Source organism: Hypanus sabinus, chromosome 27 (assembly GCF_030144855.1).
Source record: "Hypanus sabinus isolate sHypSab1 chromosome 27, sHypSab1.hap1, whole genome shotgun sequence".
Classification (NCBI taxonomy): Eukaryota; Metazoa; Chordata; class Chondrichthyes; order Myliobatiformes; family Dasyatidae; genus Hypanus; species Hypanus sabinus.
The window spans coordinates 24,515,518-24,539,564 of NC_082732.1; the positions used below are offsets into that span (position 1 = coordinate 24,515,518).

The 24,047-nt window shown below is 42.9% G+C and overlaps 1 protein-coding gene across 1 annotated transcript in view; it reads right to left on the minus strand.

The window, feature by feature from the left end:
* Positions 1-24,047, minus strand: part of atad3 (ATPase family AAA domain containing 3) — a 101,489-nt gene that overhangs the window by 77,061 nt on the left and 381 nt on the right. The window contains 6 exon segments of the mRNA XM_059951614.1: positions 3,050-3,119; positions 5,851-6,016; positions 7,912-7,981; positions 18,893-18,952; positions 19,432-19,533; positions 22,336-22,412. Of these exon segments, the coding sequence (XP_059807597.1) occupies positions 3,050-3,119; positions 5,851-6,016; positions 7,912-7,981; positions 18,893-18,952; positions 19,432-19,533; positions 22,336-22,412 (545 nt within the window).

The window sequence follows — 24,047 nt, forward strand, 5'->3', positions numbered from 1 at the left end:
TTTAACTTGTACAGCATCTTGATCAATACTAAACCACACATCCAAGCTGTATCTTGACCAGTAGACTACACAATTTTAATTAGTAGCTTTTGATCTATACAACAGTATGCTGAGTACATCAGATTGTCTCTCCTTATTACAGAGTAGATTAACAATGAAAGCCTCAACTCTAATCACTACATCACCCTCATTAGTACAACTCAATTTAATTGCATTCCAGCAAGATACTTTAAATGTTAACTTCTTAAATATAATCTCAGGAGAAAAAGAACTTGAACGCATCATAGCATTTTAATTTTGTTCATCGGAGGAGCATTTGTGCCTCCGTGCCTGTACTTGGAGTTCAGAAAGATCTCGTTGAAATCTACCAGATACTGAAAGGCCTAGATGGAGTGGATGTGGAAAGGATGTTTCTATTAGTAGGACAGTCTAGGATCCGATGGCACAGTCTCAGAATAAAACTGACCTGAGAAAGAATTTCTTCAGAGGTGGTGAAACTGTGTGACTCACTGCCACAGAGGGCTGTGGAGGTCAAGATATTGATAGGATTATGGGTACAGGAAGAAGCTAGGAAAATGAAGAACAAAAACAAATCTCTGATCCAATGGCACAGCAGATTCAGTGGGACAAATGGCCTGATTCTACTCCATAAGATATAGGAGCAGAATTAGGCCATTTGGCCCACCGAGTCTGCTCTGCCATTTCATCATGGCTAATCCAATTTACTTCTCAGTCCCAGTCTCCTGCCTTCTCCCTGACCAATCAAGAATCTATCAACCTTTGCCTTAAATATACATAAAGACCAGGCCTCTACAGCTGCCTCTTGCAAAGAATTCCACAAATTACTCTCTGGGTAAAGAAATTCCTCCTCATGTCTGTTCTAAAAAGACACCCTTCTATTCTGAGGCTGTGTTCTCTGGTCTTAGGCTCTCCCACCACAGGAAACATCTTTTCCACATCACTCTATTGAGGCCTTTCACCATTCAATCAATAAGGTTTCAATGAGGTCACCCCTCACTCATCTGAATTCTAGCGAATACAGATCCAGAGCCACTCAATCCTGGAACCGTTTTTGAGAACCTCCTTTGAACCCTCTCCAGTTTTAGCCCATTCTTTCTAAGATAAGGGACCCAAAACTGCTCACAACTCTCTAAGTGAGGCCTCACCAGTGCTTTATAAAGCCTCAACATTACATCCTTGCTTTTATATTCCAGCCCTCTTGAAATGAATGCTGACATCACATTTGCTTTCTTCACCACGGACTCGATCTGCAAATTAACTTTGAGAATCCGGCACAAGGACTCTCAAGTCCCTTTGAGCCTCAGGTTTTTGTATTCTACTCTCCATTTAGAAAATAGTTAACCCTTTTATTTATTTTACCAAAGTGCATGACCATACTCTTCCTGACATTGTATTCCATCTGACACTTCTTTGCCCATTCTCCTGATATACCCAAGGCCTTCTGCAACCTCTCTACTTCCTCAAAACTACCTGCCCTTCCGCCTATCTTCATATTGTGTGCAAACTTTGCAACAAAGCCAACATTTCCATCATCCAAATCATTGACATATAACATAAACAACACAGACCCCTGTGGAACACCACTAGTCACCGGCAGCCAACCAGAAAAGGCTCCCTTTATTTATTCCTACTCTTTGCCTCCTGCCAATCAGCCACTGCTTTTATTCCTATAGCTTATGGTCTCAGGACAAGAGTGTTGATATGAAAACTTCATTTATTGTACGTCTCCAAATCACGGATGGTGACTTAATTCCCTTTGCACTCCACATGACGTTCAGTTGAGTGAAGAGCCGAAAATTCTGGCCAGTCAAATTTGAAGGTCATGCTCAGGTCAGAGTGTGACTTGGAAGAGAAACTGAGTGAAACATTTAGTGGGAAGAAGGACACTGCTAAATGAATATCAAATAGAACACTGTAAAACACAGATGAGAAGCCATAAGATCCTCTCAGTGGAGAATGAAATTCCGGTCCACTGGCAGACACTGATCTAACATTCCTCGCCACTCAAGTAGACTGCGGTTTTGAAGGTGAAGTGACCCAACCGGCCTCTTGCCTGCCAGTGGATTTAAAGAAGAGCACTAAAAACATAGACTGAAATCCTTGTAGCTAGCTTATGGGGATAGTGGAGAGTGACATGCGAATCACCGGGCACACACATACAGCAAAGAAGATAGATTCCACCACACCACCCCCTCCCCTCATACCACCATGGCGTAGCTGCTTGTACCTCAAGCAAATCATAAAAATTATAACACTTTCCAGGAAATGAATCAGTCTGCAGCTTGCAGTGAAGCCTTTTGATTCCAATAAAATGCCCAACTCAAAATTTGATGTTTGATCTTGAGGAGATGACATAGTTCATTAAAGTACAATGGAGGGGGGGGGGTAGAAGATGAAGGACAACAGTAATAGCAATTGAATTATAATATTATGTCAAGGGAAACCAAGAATCGAGACCATGAGTTCCACAGGTATACAGAATAGAGGTCTTTAGTCTACAGCCATCAGTGACCTTACTGAGCTGGCAATGACTACCAGTCAGCCCTCTTTACAAAGAAGAAATTAATAGTATGTTAGTAATTTATAGCACCAAATCAAATCCACAAATTCAACTTGGAAGTGCTCCCAAATCCATTTTGATTAGACCAGTAATGATGTGTGGAATATCTGTGACATTTTTACAAAACGTGGACAGTGATGAAAACCTACGGTGACTTTAAAGCCAGTATCATATGCAGATTGATGATATAAAAAATGTGAATTGTAACTTATCACAAGTTAACAGCAAAGGGCATAGGATGCACCATGCGTACTTCTAAACCCAACCGCAGAAGTACAAATGGGCCAAGATCGAAACAGGATTCAGCAGCAGTCAGCTCTCAGTGACGATCCCCCAGCACTGGCTGTTGTTTCACCAGGCAGAAAACTCACTGCTCAGCTGAATGGTTTTCACCTTGTGGCTGGCTTGATTACAAGCCAAGGGAAAGAAATAGTGCAGTTTCCTACTTCACCTCTTGTTCTCACTTACTGTGGCCGTCACTTTGTCCCAGTCAGAAACGAAGGCACGGAATCCTTCTCCAAACACTGCCCCAGCTGTCCTGTGTGAGTGAAAGGATAAAGTGGATCAGAGACCATATGGACACCAAAAGCCGCTCCGCTGGAGAGGAAACCGAGCCCCTTTCTCTTGGACTACCAGTAGAGAAGAACATTTTTGGAAGTATGATTCTATTGGCCAAAATCAAAATTTTCTCCCCTCCCACCCCATCTATCTACTAACAAGCTGGGAAATAAATATACAACAATTCACTTTTTGCATACCAAGACTATCCACACCCTTTCCCAGCACTGCTCATTTACGAAAGAAATCTTCATCTATGCTACGCTTAACCACTCCAAAGGAATGTCCTGGGGGGGTTTTCTCTATAATTAAGTAATTATGCTGTTGAAGTCATAACTTCCATTGTTTTGTCTACCTACCACTCCCATCCTCATTGATGACGATGTCCAGAGCAATAGCTCAATTTAAAAATTTCCATTGATTTTCCCATCCATCCATGGTCTTGCCTGCTTCTGAATTTGCATTCTGATAACCCTCCTGAAACCTTGGCATCCATCCAGTACTAGCCTCTTGATTTGCCCCACCAACGGCAACAATCCAAGGTTTTAAGTTCTAGTGGTCACCTTCAAAGCTTCTGCAACATCTAACATTCTCAAAAATCAACGATTTAGCGCAACATTTGCTTGTACTATGTGTAGCTTGGCATCAAAAATTGCTTGAAGATAATAATCGGAGCACTTCCAGATGTTACATTAAAAGTGCAACACGAGCGTGCTAACAGAGTCTGGCACACAACCCTACGATGCAAACGATGTAAATTCTGCCCAAACACTTGGCTTGAGTCAGGTTTGGCTCAGTACTGTATCCAGGTCAGGATAATTTGCTCACTATTACTGTACGTGCCTTTTGTACTGACCTGGAGCTGCACGGACATGCAGCACCACAAGCTTTGCTGCAAATCGCTCTGGGTTGGATTGTGTGCGCCGTATCACCAAGTGCTCAGGCTTAGTTTGGACTGGATCGGTCACGTTGGGTTTAACATTGTATTCGAGCGGACCTCCAAATCAATTTGCATTGATGACAACCCATTTCACACCAGGCTCACACTGGTGAGCAACAGAGAATTCCTGCTCAGCAAGTAACGGGCAACTGTGCGGGAACAGATCTGGTCTAAGACAATGGTGCAAAAGTGGTTTTACTGCAGCACCATTTCCTCTCATCGGTACACAGTTCTTATTATCTATAAAACCCACAGGCCTTTTGAACAAGATCTTCTAAACCCATGAGTTACAAGCACCTGGGCTCAGTGCAACATTTAAGTTTCCTTCCAAATAACTTGCTATACTGCAGATTATTCTCCATTCTACAGTGTTTCAACAACTCTTTTATAATTGACAGTTGTAAGCACTGAAAGTCTTTAATTAACAGCAATGCCGTTTGTTTTCTCATTTATTTATTTAGTGATATAGCCTCAGCAACTCCTGTCAAACCCAATTAGCTCTAACTTAATCACGGGACAATTTACAATGACCAATTAACCTACTGCAAGTCTTTGGAGTGTCAAAATGGCTGTTGTAATGCGTCTAGTGTGGTAGTGTAGTGGGTAGTGCTTGTCGTTCTCACTTTCAGATTCAGGTTGAACTACAGAAGACGGGGAGGAGGTCTGGCCACTGCTCATATAGCACACAGGCCCACCAGTGTGTGGACATGCCTTGGTGTTCATGAACAAGATCCCTAGCTATGGATAAATACCCCCACTGCCTTGTGGGCAGCCTCGGAAGAGATGAAGGTTCGGGAGTAAACCCAGGCAGCAAAGCTGGAATGGAGTCCCCAAGACGGCTGGACGTCATTGAACATCCTGCCAGCAGCTCCTGCAGCCGAGCAGGTAACAAATGTATTGCTTCATAAGCTTTCCTTTGGACTACAGTGGGGAGGCAGAGACAGACGACTGGGCATCTCAGGATCCTTCGAGACAGATGGATGCCAACCAACCACAAACAAGAGGAAATCTGCCGATGCTGGAAATCTAAGCAATACACACCAAATGCTGGAGATACAGCAGGCCAGGCAGCATCTATGGGGAAAAGTACAGGGACTCGGCCCAAAATGTCGACTGCACTCTTTTCCACAGGTGCTGCCTGGCCTACTGAGTTCCACCAGCATTTTGTGTGTGTTGCTCAGATACCAACCATGTCGTTGGATTGTGGGAGGAAACCGGAGGCTCAGAGGAAACCCATGCGTACCACATGGAGAGACTCCTTACAGAACGACACTGGAATTGAACTCTGCACTCTGGAATGCCCCGAGCTGTAATATCGTCACACAAACCGGTATAAAAGAGAATCATCAATGTGGTTCAAGACACATGTTCATACCTCATTCTCAAGGGCAAGTGCGGGTTTTGCAATAAATGGTAGACTTGGCAGTGGCATCCACACTCCCCAGGAAAAGGAAGCTTGTACAGCCACAATCACAGGGTTAGCATCTGAATTTACTGCTGAAGCAGGAGATGGCTCTGAAGTGTTAACATATTCAGCGAGCAGTGAGTCACAATGAGCATTCAATGCCAAGTGTTTTAATTACTATCATTATCACCCATCTGTAGAAATTTCTATTAATCTGTAAAATGTTACTGCACCTGGATTGGCCGTGCACACTACAGAGCAGAGAAAGCCATAGGAAGGAGTGATGCGATGACTTGGGTGGAAAGGGAAAACAAGAGAATCTATCCCATTTATCAATAAAGGTTTCTGCTTCTACTCCAAACTCACTTGATGGAATCCAGGACAGTCTGACGGTGCTCAGCCGCTTTCAGTCTGATCTGCTCTCGGATTAGGTCGGCATTCTCCCGTTCCACCTTAGCACGGGCCTTGGCTTCAGCTTCGATACGTAGCATCTCATTCTTGTGCCGAAGCTCCATCTCATGCTCAATCGTAGCTGTGTGGAGAAGAAACACCAAATCAGAAGGTTTGGCGAATGAACTCCTCTGTTTCGTGCAATTGTGAAGCAGGAGAGCCAGCGACTATATTTCATTAGGAGTTTGAAGAAATTTGGTATGTAACCAAAGACTCCTAGCAAATTTCTACACAGCACCCTGACTGGGTGCATCACCACTAGATATGGAAGCACCAATGCACAAGATTGGAAAAAGCTGCCAGAGGGCTGTAGACTCACCCAGCTCCATTATGGGTAATACCCTCCCGATAATCAAGGGCATTTTCAAAAGGCAATGCATCAAGAAGGTGGCAACCATCATAATGGACCTTTACCAACCTCTTCTCATTACTACCATCAGGGAGGAGGTACAGGAGCCTGAACATTTTAGGAACAGCTTGTTCCCCTCCACCATCAGAATGGTCCATGATTTTGGTCCTTAATATTTTGCTCTCTTTTCCAGAATCAGAATCAGGTTTATTATCACTGGCATGTGACATGAAATTTGTTAACTTAGCAGCAGCTGTTCAATGCAATACATAATCTAGCAGAGAGAGAAAATAAAACATAATAAATAAGTAAATCAATTACATATATTGAATAGATTATTAAAAATGTGCAAAAACAGTAATACTGTATATTAAAAAAGTGAGGTAGTGTCCAAAGCTTCAATGTCCATTTAGGAATCGGATGGCAGAGGGGAAGAAGCTGTTCCTGAATCATTATGAGTGTGTGCCTTCAGGCTTCTGTATCTCCTGTATTTTGATATACTTGTATTATAATTTTTCATGTAATTCTCCCACAAAACAACAAATTTCATGACACATGTCAGCAGCAATAAACCTGATCCTGCAAACAACTGAATTCAGGCTTTATTATTACTTGGTTTCAACTTGTATTAGAAAATGAAAGATAATCCACAATTTTAATGAGAACTTGTGGACTTGGTATGCTATAAATGTCCAACAGAAAAGTGTTAAAGAAACAGAAGACCAGTTAATTGACTGTAACTGGCAGTGATTGACACAACTTCAAGACATGTTAGAGTACAGCCTAATCCCAAATGTGCTATTGCACAATCCAAACATAATCAATGAAACTTTCATTCATCACTTTGAATCACAGCCAACTATTAATAATTTGCAAATATGCAGTTTAGTGAATCTGTGATCAAAAGTCTCTTTTAAAAGAAACTTCTTTTAGAACTTGATTATGAGCCATAATAAGCCAAAGCACAAGAGCCAAGAGTCACCCCGAAGCGCAGCTAAAACAAATGTACAACTGGGGTGGTGAACAAATAAATACGGCTATAAACAGATTAGTAAGTCGGTCACTATTTTAATGTTGCTTAAGTTTTGATTCTGTGCTGTACTTTTCTATGGCTCTGTCAGGGGTACGGAAGGCTATGGTCCCAGTGCAGATCGATGGAGTAAGCACGGGCTAGATGGACTGAAAGGCCTGTTTCTGGGCTGTACTCTTCCTTGACTCTAAATAAAAAGTCACTGGGGTTTACCAGTCAAATGCATTTTGAGTGTAAGAAAGCTCAAAATACAGTAAATAATTTACTGTATACACACTATGCAAAGATCTCCACCTTCAATTTTAAAGTAAAGAATTAAATCAGAGCGGATAAATTCAACTCAGATATCAGCATCCTTTAAACCAACACAGAATGTTAAGGTGACGCCACATGCATTCTCAGTGTCAGACACTTATGAACATACATACCTATAACCCCACCAAATTTTTGTAAGGACACTAAGGGAGGACTGAAGCTGTTTGCTCCCATTTACTCTCAGCCCGACAGTTTACCAGCCTCATTTAGACTCCATCTCCCTCAGCACCATCACCTTTTCTATTGACCTCCTGTCTTTAACTACACAGCTTAAGCGTTTTACCTCGGCGCATAGATTCCTGTTTATGAACAGATTCCTCTTGTTTCCTCAAGTTCTCTTCATTCAACAGTTGCTAATAAAGAAAAAAGAGAAATCAGTCTGAAATGACAATGCTTGTATTTTGTGTGCAAAGTTACAAGGTACAAGTTATAGCAGTTAATGTTATAATACATAACATTGTATTATAATGTAATACAATTGTAAATGAGCAAATTGGCCAAACAGACTTGGCATATTCAAGTGTAGAGACACTGTATCCATTCTTCTTTCCTCAGGTTGCTGCCAAGGATGATACTTATTGTCTATTTTTGAACCCAGTTCAAAACTTTAAAGTGAACCACATTTTAATAAATTCAGATATTCTAGCTTAGTTGCACTCTATTGTCACCTTCTCATCAAACATAAACATATCAATCCTGACACAAGATTTGTGGCCTCCTCAAACTCTTTCCAGGCAAGAACCAGATGGGAGTCAATCGAGGTGTTCTAGCCTCCTCTAGTGGCAGAGTTCAACAGTGCAGCCAGCACTATTTACAATCTGATGCAAGTCTACTCATAAACTTGATTCATCACACACACGTGCTTCCCATTTGCACTACACCACATAGCAGTACACTACAAAGGGCAGGAAATCTCTATCCTAAACTGGTCGGTTACCTAAACTGTGTCAGCTGTGTCTCAGTCAACAGCTTCTGAGCCAGAAGGTGGGTTCAAAGCCCAAACCAGAGACATGAGCACAAAACCTAGAAGGGAAGAAAAAAGCGGAAGCTCTGATTAAATTACTAAGCCAGTAACCTGGACACCTGGTCTAACAATTTAGAAATCCCACCAGTGCAGTTGAGTGTAAGAGTTTCGAGACTAAACAAAAGCCTAAAGTCAGGTGGCCAAGAACATCATGGCTGGTTATTGGTAAAAGCCCATCTGTTCTCCACCACTATTACTCCATTACTCATTGTACCCCTCATAAACTAAGCAATCAACCTGAGCCCACTGCAGGTCTGCATGCATACTGCACAGTAAGACAACTGTGACTGGCAGACAGATCAGTGCAGCCACAACCAAGCAGAACAAAGCTCTGAGGTCCTGCAAACGTTACAGGCAGTGGACAGCTAAGAGAAAGGACAATGACGGCAGGCTCAGCCGCTATATTAAACCCTGCCCACCAACAGGATGCTGTGCCCCGAATGCTGCTGAGCTTTCTGAGTTTTGATTCTCCCGATCTGGATGAGTGCATCCCAGTTAGCCGGAATAATCAACGCTGGCTTCCTCCCAAGATCTCATCGGACAGGCAGACCTGCCAAGTTGATTCCCTTTTCACACATACACGCAAGTCTAAGGATACTGGATACAGGAAAGGTGCTGCGATCAGGGAACAATCCTACTCGTACTCCAGAACGAGCTGCATCTCTAAGTAAGCTCTTCCAGTAGTTGCCCCACTGGCACCTCACAGCAACTGACACCTAGGTACTCTAATAGAAAGCAATGGGTGTCAAGGGAAAAACACACCAAAGCTAGAGTCATGCCTTAAACAAAACGTGATATCGTTGACCGGTTATCCCGTAGAGTAAGTGCAGAGACCTCAATGTACAAAAGAATACAGAAAGACCGAAGGGTGCAGGTCTATAATCCTTGAAAATGATGATACAGGTGGATCAGTTAATGCTTTGAGTATAAAAGTTTAGACACGGTGTAGCAATTGTACAAAACTTTGGTATACTCTTAGTATAGTGTAAAGTTCTGGTCACTATACCACTGGAAATTTGTGGTAGCAATAAAAACACTGCAGAATATTCATTGGGATGTTTGCTAGAAAATGAGGGATGCAGTTATAAGGAGATATCAAATAAGCCATTTTCATCCTCACTGGACAACAGTAGGATGAGGAGAGATCTTACAGAGATTTATTAAATTAGAAGCGGCAATAGATAGGGTAAGTGGTCAGAATCTTACTTCCAGGACACAGATGTCTAGAAAGCACAAGTTTAAGATGAGAGGGGAGAAATTTAAAGAAGATCTGAGTAGCAAGTCCACCCCCTCCCCAGCACAGTGGGAACATCTGGACTGAGCTGCCAGCAAAGGCTGATAAGATAACATCTGAAAGGTTTTTGAACAGGCACTTGGATAGGAAGTGCCCTATGGAGGAGTTGGGCCAAAAGGGGTCTGCTTCTGTGATGTATGCTTCTATGATTTAGGACATTGCTGTAGAAATTCCACAGGCCAGTGCCCCAAGCCCAACCATCTCTGGTTGCTTCTGTGCTCTTTCTCCCACCTTTAAGGCCAGAAGTGGAGAGGTGCGCTAACAACTCAGCTCCATTAGCAACACCACAGAAATATCTATGCCTGCTTGCAACAGGACCATTCTGACATGGGCCGATAAGAGGCAAGTAACATCTACAATAATAGTCCACTGTGGCTGACAAGGGAAGTCAAAGTGAATTTGAAAGTAAAAGAGAGGGCATACAACAAAGCAAAAATTAGCAGGAAGATAGAGGATTGGGAAGCTTTTAAAAACCTACAGAAAGCAACTAAAAGAGTCATTAAGAGGGAAAAGATGAAATAAGAAAACAAGCTAGCAAACAATATCAAAGTGGATAGAAAAAGCTTTCTCAAGAATATAAAAATAGAGACAAGAGTGGATAGAGGACCACTAGAAAATGAGGCCAGAGAAATAATAACGGGAGATGAGGAGACTGCAGATGAACTAAGTGAGTATTTTGCACCAGTCTTCACTGTGGAAGACACTGGCAGTGTGCCAGATGTTGAAGGGTGTAAGGGAAGAGAAATGAGTGCAGTTGCTATTACAAGGGAGAAGGTGCTCAAAAAGCTGAAAGATCTAAAGGTATACAAGACCAGAGGAACTGCACCCTAGGGTTCTGAAAGAGGTAGTGGTGGAGGCATTGGTAATGATCTTTCAAGAATCATTGGACACTGGCATGGCTCTGGAGGACTGGATAATTGCAAATGTCACTCCACTCTTTAAGAAAGGAGGGAGGCAACAGAAAGGAAATTATAGACCAGTGAGCCTGACCTCAGTGGCTGAGAAGATGTTGGAGTCAATTGGTAAGGTTGAGCTGATGGAGTACTTGGTGACACAGGACAAAATAGGACAAAGTCAGCATGGTTTCCTTAAGGGAAAATCTTGCCTGACAAACCTGCTAGCATTCTTTGAGATTCCAAGTAGGATAAAGGCAATGCAGTGGATGTTGTATATTTGGATTTTCAGGAGGCCTTTGACAAGGTGCCTCACATGAGGTTGCTTACTAAGTTACAGGAAAGTTACTAGCATGGGTAGAGCACTGGCTGATTGGAAGGAGGCAGCAAATAGGAATAAAAGGATCCTTTGCTGGTTGGCTGCCAGGGGCTAATGGGGTTCTATGGGGGTGCGTTGGGACCACTTCTTTCCTTTATATCAATGGTGTAGATGATGGAATAGATGGCTTTGCAGATGATACGAAGGTTGGTAGAGGGGCAGGTGGAGTTGAGGAAACAAGGGAGACTGCAGAAGTTCTTAGGCAGATTAGGAGAATGGGCATGAAGGAGCCAAATGAAGAACATGTTGGAATATGCATGGTCATGCACTATGGTAGAAGAAATTTTCTAAATAGGGAGAAAATCTGAGATGCAAAGAGACTTGGGAGTCCATGTGCAGAACACCCTAAAGGTTAACTTGCAGGTAGAGTTTGTGGTGAAGAAGGCAAATGCAAAGTTAGCACTCATTTCAAAAGGTCTAGAATATAAAAGCAGGGATGTGACAGTGAGGCCTCACCTTGAGGTACTGTGAACAGTTTTGGGCTCCTTATCTAAGAAGTGATGTCCTGGCATTGGAGAGGGTTGAGAGGAAGTTTACAAGGATGATTCCAGGAATGAAAGGGTTATCTTATGAGAAATGTTTGATGGCTGTGGGCCTGTACTCGCTGGGATTTAGAAGGATGGGGGAGGCAGGGAGAGGGAAGGGATCTCTTTGAAACCTTTCGAATGTTGAAAGGCCTAGACCAGGGGTAGGCAACCTGAAGCACAAATGATTTTCTAGCATGTGCTATTCATTAATTTGAGGCAATACATAACTAAATGTATTTAAATGGATAATTCCCATATTTCAAGTTTTTTATGGCATTTATCTGGCCCACCGTCTGCTCATTCATACCCAATCCAGCCCACAGAGGTAAAAAGGTTGCCAACCCCTGGCCTAGACAGAGTAGATGTGACATGGAAAGGATGTTTCCCCATGGTGGGGGAAGTCCAGGACAAGAGGGCACAGCCTCAGGATAGAGGGGTGTCCATTTAAAACTGAGATGCAGAGAAACCTCTTTAGCCAGAGGGTGGTGAATTTGTTACCACAGGCAGCTGTGGAGGCAAGGTTGTTGGTGTATTCAAGGCAGAGATTGATAAGTTCTTGATTAGACACAGCATCAAAGGTTATAGGGAGAAGGCTGGGGAGTGGAGCTCAGGAGGGGACCAAATAGAAAGCATCAGCCATGATTAAATGGCAGAGCAGACTTGACGGGCCAAAATGTCCTAATTCTGCTCCCATGTCTTATGGTCTTAATAAGATTCTAACTATCCATCCTTATTTAATGCCACAACAAATGAGCACTCTGGGAATTACCACTGATCGGAAGCTCATCCACATGAATATCTCAGGGGGTTTAGGTGACTTACTTCATAACAACCTAAAGACTTTCCACTATCTGCAACACACGAACTGGAAGTACAGTATAACAGAATCTAATTGTGTCGTGTGGATGAATGTAGCCCTACCAATGCCCAACATACTTAGCATGTATTATGACAAAGTAGATGGCTTGACTGCCATCACATCTATCACCCTCTCTGCAGTGTGCGCTGTCTATGAACTGCACTGCTGTTCACTGACTGAAACAACATCTCCCAAATATACATCTCTACCAAAAGAGGTATAGGGTGCTCCTTCCCTCTGCTAGCCTGCAGGTCACCCTTGGGCAAGGTGTAGCACCTGCTTAGCCCCCCGATCAGAGTCACTTGAAGCCATGGGAGCAGGTGGTGGATGGTCATGTGAGCAGCTGGTGCATATCGCAAGTCCTGGCTATGTGACCACTGATGCCGGGCAGACAATCTCTGAAGAGTATTGATAATGGCTGGGGTCACCCATCTTGTAGAGACACTGTCCATAAGAAGGCAATGGCAAACCACTTCTGTAGAAAAGTTTGCTAACAATCATGGTCATGGGACAATGATTGCCCACGTCACTTTGACATGGCACATAATGATGATGATGACTGAGAAAAGGACAGCAACTACATAAGAGCGCATCCACCTGCAGAGCTGCCCTCCCAAGCTGTACATCATTCCAACTTGGAAATATTTCAGAATTTCTTCATCATCAATGGCTCTAAAATCCTTGACCACATTGTGAAAACAACTTCCCCAAAAGGACAGCATCAGGATAATATGGTGGCTCACCACCATCTTCTCCAGGGCGATAAATGCTGGCTCCATCATGAAGGACTGGACTTTTTATTTAGTGAAATACAGAGCTGTTCTCTAAGGCCCTAATAAGGATAAATCAAAATACTTTCTAAACATCTCCCCATTCTCCTTCCTAAATCCATTCTAAAATCATACTTACTATGTTGCTCCCTATACATCTTAACAAAATGTATTACTTTCCATACCTCTGAATTAAATCTGTTCATTACACTGGTCTGTGTTCTCAAGATCAATTTCAAAACTCAGTATTACGACCTTCCAAAATGTTTAGAATCATACCCAAGTCTACAGCACCAATAAAAAGAACCGCGGCCCATTATTGATACATAGGAACATCCCTAAATGTCTGACACAAACTGAAAAACATCATTCATCCCTTCACTCTGGATTTTATCTAATCATCAATTTTTCCACCCACATTGCCAACAATCCCTTATATTAGCTTTAATTCTACAAAGTTTATTATGTAATACCCCGGCAAACAATCAATTATAAACGTACACAGACAGTGCAGCATCTGCTCCATTCCAAAGAAGTAGTGGCCAAAAATGAGTCTTAATTAATTTGTGCTGTCTCTTATTTATAGAGCAGTCACAGCACAGGATTATGTTCAGATTATGGAAGCGATCCCAACTCCATGTAGAGAAATCCAATCAGTCTCATTTTCCTGCTCTTCATTTCTCTCTGCCATTTCAAATATTTAGTCTATTCAATTATCCAAACCAGCGGAGGAGAGAGCCTCAATGAATAATGCAAAAGACACGAAATGGATTGTATAGCACTACTGAACTGCTGATGAAATACAACTTAAAGGGAACCCCCCAACTGACAGTGGCTCAGCAGCTAGCAGGATGAGTGTACACTTTGCATGTACCTGCACATGTCATCTGATCATCAACCTAGTCTTTTCAGAGTATATCGAGAAATGATTCTCATTTCTCAAACTACTATGATTTCAAGTAACTTTATCATGTCTAGTTTCATCCCTCTCTGCTCCATCTAGACCAGGGGTTCCCACCCCTTTTTATGTCACGGACCAAGCAAGGGATCTGTGCATCCCAGGTTGGGAACCCCTAGTCTAGAACCACTTCATCTTTCACATTTGAAACCCTCTTTGGAGCTGCCATTTCCATTTAAATATGCTAACAACCGTCCTTGATGCAACACACCACTTATAGCCTACACAGCTTTGTATAAAGTTTTGATATAATGTGCTTGATTTTGTCTTTAACTGGATTCAGATTTCTGGATCATTGGGACCTCTTTTGGGGCAGGTGTGACCTGTACAAAAAGGATGGGTTACACTTGAATTGGAGGGGGACCAATATCCTGGCGGGGAGGTTTGGTAAGGTTACCGGGGAGAGTTTAAACTAGAATTGCTGGAGCTGGGAACTGAACTGAAGAGACTGGGGAAGAGGAGGTTGGCTCACAAATACAGAAAGCTTGAGACAGTGCGAGAGGGAGGATAGGTAGGTGATAGAGAAGGGATGCGCTCAGACCGATGGTTTGAGTTGTGTCTATTTTAATGCAAGGAGTATCAATGAACAAAGAGGATGAGCTCAGAGCGTGGATCAGTACTTGGAGATATGATATGGTGGCCATTACAGAGACTTAATTGGCTCAGGGGCAGGAATGGTTACTTAGAATGCCAGGCTTTAGATGTTTCAGAAAGGGCAGGGAGGGAGGCAAAAGAGGTGGGGCGTGGCACTGTTGATCAGAGATAGTGTCACGGCTATAGAAAAGGAGGAAGTCGGAGGGATTGTCTATTGAGTCTCTGTGGATGGAAGTTAGGAACAAGAAGGGGTCAATAACTCCACTGGGTGTTTTTTATAGACCACCCAATAGTAATAGGGACATCCAGGAGCAGATAGGGAGACAGATTCTGGAAAGGTGTAATAATATCAGGGTTATCATAGTGGGAGATTTTAATTTCCAAAATATTGATTGGCATCTTCCTAGAGCAAGGGGTTTGAATGGAGTGGAGTTTGTTAGGTGTGTTCAGGAAGGTTTCCTGACACAATATGTAGATAAGTCTACAAGAACAGAGGCTGTACTTGATCTGGTATTTGGAAATGAACCTGGTCAGGTGTCAGGGCTCTCAGTGGGACAGCATTTTGGAGATAGTGATCATAATTGTATCTTCTTTACCACAGCATTGGAAAGGGATAGGAACAGACAAGTTAGGAAAGCGCTTAATTGGAGTAAGGGGAAATATGAAGCTATCAGGCAAGAACTTGGAAGCATAAATTGGGAACAGATGTTCTCAGGGAAATGTATGGCAGAGATATGGCAAATGTTCAAGGGATATTTGTGTGAAGTTCTCCATAGGTACATGCCAATGAGACAGGGAAAACATAGCAGGGTAGAGGGACTGTGGTATACAAAGGCTGTTGAAAATCTAGTCAAGAAGAAAAGCTTACAAAAGTTTCAAAAAACTAGATGATGATAGGGCTCTAGAAGATTATAAGGCTAGCAGGATTAAGGAAAACCCCAAGGCATTCTACAAATATGTGAAGAACAAGAGGATAAGATGTGAGAGATTAGGACCAATCAAGTGTTACAGTGGAAAGGTGTGTAGGGAACAGGAGGAGAGAGCAGAAGTACTTAATACTTTGCTTCAATGTTCACTATGGAGAAGGATCTTGGCGATTATAGGGATGACTTACAGTGGATTGAAAAGCTTAAGCATATATAGGCATCTGTTAGTCTCGTGAAACCATGGTTTTGGAAGGTTTCTAGGGCGCAGGCCTGGGCAGGGTTGTATGAGAGACTGGCAGTTGCCCAAGCTGCAAGCCTTCCCCTCTCCACACCACCGATGTTGTCCAAGGGAAGGGCACTAGGACCCAAGCAGCTTGGTACTGGTGTCATCACAGAGCAATGTGGTGTTAAGTGCCTTGCTCAAGGACACAACACGCTGCCTCAGCAGAGGCTCGAACTAGCGACCTTCAGATCACTAGACCGATGCCTTATCCACTAGGTCATGCTTGAGCTTATAGAAAGAGGATGTGCTGGAGCTTTTGGGAAGCATCAAGTTGGATAAGTCAGCAGGACTGGATGAGATGTACCCAAGGCTACTGTGGGAGGTGAGGGTGGAGAGGTTCTGGAGGATTGGAGGGTTCCGGATGTTGTTCCCTTATTCAAGAAAGGGAGTAAGGTTAGCCCAGGAAATTATAGACCAGTGAGTCTTAATTCAGTGGTTGGTAAGTTAATGGAAAAGATACTGAGAGGCAGGATTTATGAACATTTGGAGAGGCATAGGATTAGGAATAGTCAGCATTTCTTTGTTAAAGGTATGTCATGCCTTACGAGCCTGATTGAAATTTTCTGAGGATGTGACTAACCACATTGATTAAGGCAGAGCAGTAGATGTAGTGTAAATGGATTTTAGCAAGGCATTTGATAAGGTATCCCATGTAAGGCTTATTGAGAAAATAAGGAGGCATGGGATCCAAGGGTACATTGCTTTGTGGATCCAGAAATGGCTTGTCCACAGAAGGCAAACAGTGGTTGTAGACAGGTCATATTCTGCATGGAGGTCGGTGACCAGTGGTCTGTGAACAGGGATCTGTTCTGGGACCCCTTCTCTTTGTGATTTTTATAAATGACCTGGATGAGGAAGTGGAGGGATGGGTTATTAAGTTTGCTGATGACACGAAGGTTTGGGGTGTTGTGGATAGTGTGGAGGGCTGTCAGAGGTTACCGCTGATAGGATGCAAAACTGGGCTGAGAAGTGGCAGATGGAGTTCAACCCAGATAAGTGTGAGGTGGTTCATTTTGGCAGGTCAAATATGATGGCAGAATATAGCATTAATGGTAAGACTCTTGGCAGTGTGGAGGATCAGAGGGATCTTGGGGTCCAAGTCCAAAGGAAACTCAAAGCTGCTGTGCAGGTTGACTGTGCGGTTAAGAAGACACATGATGCATTGGCCTTCATCAACTGTGGAATTGAGTGTAAGAGCCAAGAGCTATATAGGACCCTGGTCAGACCCCACTTGGAGTACTGTGCTCAGTTCTGGTCACCTCACTACAGGAAGGATGTGTAAAGCATAGAAAGGGTGCAGAGGAGATTTACAGGGATGTTGCCTCGATTGGGAAGCAGCCCTTATGAGAATAGGTTGAGTGAACTTGGCCTTTTCCCCCTGGGGTGGTGGAGGATGAGAGGTGACCTGATAGAGGTGTATAAGATGATGAGAGGCATTGATCGTGTGGATAGTCAAGAGGCTTTTTCCCAGGGTTGAAATGGCTAACATGAGAGGGCAGTTTTAAGGTCCATAGAAGTAGGTACAGAGGGGATGTCAGTTTTTTTTTTATATGCAGAGAATGTTGAGTGCGTGGAATGGGCTGCCAGCGACAGTGGTGGTGGTGGATATGATGGGGTCTTTTAAGAGACTCCTGGATAGGTACATGGAGCTTAGAAAAATAGAGGGCTATGGTTAACCCTAGGTAATTTCTAAAGTAAGTACATGCTCGGCACAGCATTGTGGGCCGACAGGCCTGTATTATGCTGTAGGTTTCTATGTTTCTATAGCATTCATTTTCCACTGTTAATGTCCCTGAACCAAAGAGGGAGAGGCAGTGATGAGCTGACCATGTTGATGAATCTGGAATCAGATCTGGACCAGAATGTGTAAAGTTTGTAGATTTAATGATCAGGCGCTCTTTTTAAACAGTCAGGTAGCTTTATGATCATCATTACTGAAACATTTTAATTCCAGATTTAATTGCAAAACAATAGTGTTAACGTTGTCAGCTTTGAGATCACTGCCATCATCATGTGCTGTGTCGTATGGCATGGGCAATCCATGATCATGTTTGTTCTTGCAAATTTTTCTGCCGAAGAGGTTTGTCATTGCCTTCTTCTGAGCAGCATCTTTACAATGGCTGGTTACCCCAAGCATTATCAATACTCTCCTGAAATTGTCTGCCTGATGCCATCGCTCACATAAGCAAGACTTGTGACATGCACCAGTTGCTCATACGACCATCCACCACCTGCTCCCATGGCCTCACATGGCCCTGATCGAAGGGCTAAGCAGATGTTACACCTTGCCCATGGGTAGCCTAGCGGGCTAGCGGAGGGAAGGAGTGCCTTACCCTTCCTTCGGCCAAGACGTATCACCACCCGACCACCCATTTTGATACTCACTGAGGGCTTAAACATGAAGGCTCAGAGTTAAATTCCAAATTTGCAGATCTATCGACCAGCATCACTGCCTATTTTGTTTCCACTTTACTCCTCTTCATAAAGTACTCAATTTGTACTTCAGCCAGCTCTTCGCAAGACTATCTTTTTGGTCTTTTCTTCCCTTTGCTACCTTTTTGCTACTTTATGGAATTATTTCCAAGGTCTTCTTTAAAATATTTGTTTGCTCCTTCAAAAAAATTATACGTGGCTCCTTAATACAGGAAGTATGAAATTAAAAATGATCATTCGCAGTTCATGACCCATGAAAATAAAACTTGAGAGTTGTCAGCATGTCAGCAAACACATGCAATTATATAAGGAGTACGGGCTCACCTGCTGACGGAGTTGGTCATCGTATCGTTGCCTCGCTAGTTTGTCCTGGTACTGTGCTCGCTGCAAAACAAAGTACAGAATTTATTTTGACCACAATAAAAAAAAACATTGAATGATTTAAGATAAATTCAGACGCAACTGAAAATGATATGGGCAATAAGACAAGATTTTCTGCTGACATGCACAAATGACAGTTTGAATTCTAAAGCTCATAGCTTGATCTTTTTACCCACTCAACATAATACATCTGCAAATTTATTATAGACAGAATTAAGTAGTCCTATCACAACATTCTCTATTAAATCACAGCCATGCATTTGTTCTGCTGGAAGAAGTAATGAGGAAATTGCTAATACAGTGATGCAATTTATGTACATGGATGCTTTCACTTCTTCCCCAGAAGCCAAGTGTCAATATGTTGGCACAGTTTCTTCCAATCCATCAGCTTGGTAACTTAAAGTGATTTTCTGAGTTATAAATTCAGGAGCACAAGCACATTCACTTGGGTGACCAGTTCCCTAAAGGAATCGGAAACTTACTGCCTGGTGCTGCCTGGTTTCTTCAGCAAGTGTCTTCCGCTTTTCTTCTGCTTGGACTTTGATCTGATCGGATCGGAGTTGCTCCACAGCAGCTTCGTACTCCTGCACAGAGAATCACATTGTAACAAGGCAAAGCCATCATCTGAGTAGACAGCATCACTACAACTTGAACCACTGGTTCCATTTCGTTTGAACTTTAAAAATAAGAACAAAAATCAGAATCACTTTCTTGCTAGTATAGGAAACACCAGAATTGATTGTGGTTTGGTGCCAACTATAAAACGCAGGACAATACTATAATAGCAACCAACAATTTACAAGACAATAATGCAAACAATCATGAGCAATCAACAACTAACAGAACAGTCACATGCTTAAATATCAATAATCAAACATAAATACATATGAACAAATGAACAGACTAAATAATTACCAACAGAATCAGGAGAGCAGGAAAGGCCATTTAACGGATGTTGTGCAGGGACAGACAGGGTATTACACCGGAGTGAATTTTGTTGAGAAGCCGGACAGCTACAGGAAAGAAGCTTCAGAGATGAAGTGTGGCCCTGGTGGCGATGGAGCTGGAGTGTCTCTGTGATGGCAATTTGAGGAATAGGTGACTGCTAGGGTGGGTAGAATCAGCAGCATTTTTTTTTCTCAGTTTTTGCTTCACTTTAGCAATGAATAGGTCTTTTAACGTTGGTCGCTGACAGCCAATGACCTTCTCCGCTGAGTGAACCACTCACTGTAACAAGCACTTGGAGAGGGAGGAAGCAGCAGGAAATTAAACAGTGATGGAGGTGGTCACAACACCTTCAGTGATGGCTGAGTAAAAATTCATCAGGATTCGCCCTTAGATGTTAAGTTTCCTAAACTGGTGTAGGAAGAACAATCACTGCTGGGCTCGCCTAGTGATGGAAGTAACATACTTGTCCCACTTCAATAGGTAATGGTAGTTAACAGGAATTTGAATAACTCAAACACAGACACAGCCTGACCATTCATTTCCAAAGTAGGGGTGGTGGCAGGTAGGGCATTATTGGCGGAAGTTAATCCTCATTTCCACTGTCTCGATGGTATTAAGCTCCATGTTGTTATGAGCAAACCATACCACAGGACTGTCTACCTCTCTTTGATAGCAGGTCACATCATTAGAGATGAGATCAAATACAGTTATGTCACCGACGAACGTTAGGATTTTAATGTATTTGTCTGTGGAGCTAAGAACAGGAGGAGTGGAAGACACAGCCTCAGGGAGAGTGTGTGTTTATATACACTGGACCAGACAAGTAAGAGCCCAGCCTTAAATACCTTTTCCTTCCTGCAAAGAAGCTCATAATCCACTGGCAAATACTGTAGGGTACAGGTAGTTGGGTTCACTTGCCGTGGAACAACTCCAGAGCAATAATATTGAAGGCAGAGTTAAAATCCACAAATAAGATCCTCACATAGGTGTTGGGGGAGTCAAAATGTAATAAAGGCACAAGTTAATGGTATCCTCAACTGAGTGATTTGCTCTAAAAGCAAACTGTGGCGGGTCAAGAAGAGGATCTGTAATAATCCTCGTTAGTCCTGATGAATACCACTAAGCTGTCCATCTCACTTGTAAGAGAGCAGACATTTGAAAGACAGATTGCCGGCATAGTAGTACAGAAGCCTCTGTGTCTCCAGTGTACCAGGCGCTCGCCTGTTCATTTATCTCTATACCTCCTAGACATGCATTTTCCAGCCGGCATCAGTCAGAAGAAAATTTGGAGTGGGTGATGTTGGGGGGTCAATCCTCTATAGTGCAAACACAAGAAAAAAAATCCAGAAGCAATTGATCTCTTATATTCACGAGGACTTCAGGAGTAAAAATAATTGTTGAGGTTGATGATAAACACATATTTAACTACAAGAACAGGGGCATCTAAAACTGTGGCAGCCAGCTCAGTCAGGTGCCTCCCACGCGGCTAATAAAAAAAAATCCACTGAACCAAGCTATCATCTGATATACTTTGTAATAAGACACAGAAACTTCATGTTCCTTATAGTTTAGATAGCAACAAGTTAATTCAAATATTATGTTATCCAAACAGTAACAAGTTGGAGATAAATCATATTTTAACCTTAACACAATGAACAATTTTAACATGAGAAACTTCCTATGAACTGTCTCCATTGCACACTCCGCTAATTAACGCAAACCATAACGATCAGGTTAATCAACATTGCTGTGACTCTGGCATCTCATACCTACAATGACCCCACAGCCCATTAGGTACACTACAGATCCCACTCTCCCTCTTTTTATTTCTCCAAACCCTTCCCACCTCTGTCTAATAACATGCCCAATTCTTACACCAAGGCGTAATTACCTAAATAGATAAATAGGTAGAGAATTTACCCATGTTTGGGATGTGGAAGAAACCCACACACCAAAGGAACATGCAGACTTTGCACAGACCAGTTACAGAAGTCAGGAATTAACCTGAGTCTCTGATGCTGTGAACTCTGCCATGGGCGGTTCTGGGCCCGCTGCGAAAGGAGGAGGATTGGGCATGGAGCTAGCAACTCCATCCCATTAAGAAACACAGAGCTACAGCAACACGAACAGAAGCTCAGAAGAGCTCATCCCTGGGAGAGGAAGCATCTTCGATGGGCTACATCTGGGGACAACTTGAAAGACTGGCTCAGGACGAGGACTAGGGGGCCTACGCCCCAGCAGGAGTTACGGGCTTAACTAACAAACCTGAAGCTGTGAAGTGCTGCACCATTCTGCAATCAAATTGGAAATTCTGTGCAGGAGATGCACATCCTTCCTCATCACTAAGCCCTTTGGGTAATGTATTTTGACTGCAGTATGATTCTCTTGCGAGGACCCGCGACTGACCTACGACTCGCTTTCCGAACCCCGCCTCATACCTTGATGCGGCTTTGATGCTCCAGCTGGATCGTTTGCTCCTGTAACCGAGAGAGATTGAGTGCATCCTTGGCGTGGTCTGAAACAAAGAATCAGAGTTTGTTGATAACTTGACTCGCTACCACAAGCGGACACTTCAAATAACCCATTCACTGTAGTCTTGCAGGGCTGAACAATTTGCTACCCAGTATAAAAATGCTCAATTAAAATCAGTTTACTATTGAGCAAAGTAATGAAGTAGTAAGCTTCACAAAACCAAGGGAACATCAAACCCACGACAAGGCCCACAAAACTGGGGGGAATGCCAACATGTGTACATATAAACTTACAAAATGGGAGCAGGAACAAGCCACTCAGGCCCTTTAACCTGCTCTACCATTTCATAAGACCTTTGCTCATCCGATATAAACCGCAACTCTGTATCTGCCTACCAACGGTCATCTTATACTCCCTTTAAAAGTCTGTTTCCACCACCCTTTGAAGGACATTCTGAACACTCAAGAGTGAAAACATGTTGCCTTATTTCTCTCTTAAATGGACAACCCATTAGTCCACGGGTCCCCAACCAAGGGACCACGGACCCCTCAGTTAATATTAAAGGTCTATGGCATAAAAATGATTGGGAACCCCTGCTTTAGTCAATACATTCTCAACTTGAGGAAACATCCTTACTACATTTACCCTATCAAGATCTCTCAGCATCCAGTACGTTTCAGTTCAGACCCCTCTTATTCTTTTCAATCACACTGTATTCCAGGCCTAGCCAACACTTCCTCAGAGGAGTACATACTAACAGCTGCTCATCGCAACAACTTCACCGAACTGTTTTCCAAAGCACTGACATCCTTCTTTAAACTAGGAATCAATATGTACACAGTGCCCCTGATATGACCTTGCTAAAGCCCACAGAACAGTACAACACAGGAACAGGCCCTCAGGCCCACAACGTTGGGCCAAACCAATTAAATTAGTAATCACTGTAGTTACTGAAGGACAATCTTTCTACTTTTACATTCAATTCTCCTGTCAATAAATATAAAATTCTATTAACCTTCTTTGTATTCATATAAACTGGTCTTTTGCCCACCAGGAAGTCAGAAAACATAGATCCACTGGCACCTTGAAGCTCTGCAAATTCTGGTCGTTTAGATAATGCTTTTTTTTAAAAAAAAAACACCTTCTTTGCCAATTTTATTCCCTCACAATGACAGGAGGAATGCTTCATTTGCCGGATTAAACATACCCGTACCCATTTATATCTTCTTTACCTACTCCTTCCAACTTACTTTCCTCTTTACTGCATCATTAGCACACATAACTGAGTATTTTATGCATTCACCGAAGTAACACGCTTCTAGGATTTTCATTATGGCAGATAAGATAAGTGGCCCGCAGCCTTCCTTGTTCTGTATCCCGCCGCTTTGAAATAAAGGAAATGTAGTTGCTATCATCCAAAGTAAGTAAGCCTCCGTCTTAAACCAATACACCAGCTTTCTCACTGCCCACTTCTGTCAAGTTACGCAAACCTTAGGGGCCATTACAAAAAAAAATACAACCCTGGAGGCCCCAAGACCCAATGGCACGCACTTCTGACAGATCCTGCTGTCACACGCCCGTGCCGGATCCCGCTACACCCGGACCCTCCACGCCGCCCCAGATCCTGCTGTCTCGTTTGATGCCAGATCATACTGTCCCAGGCCCCGCGCCCATCGCC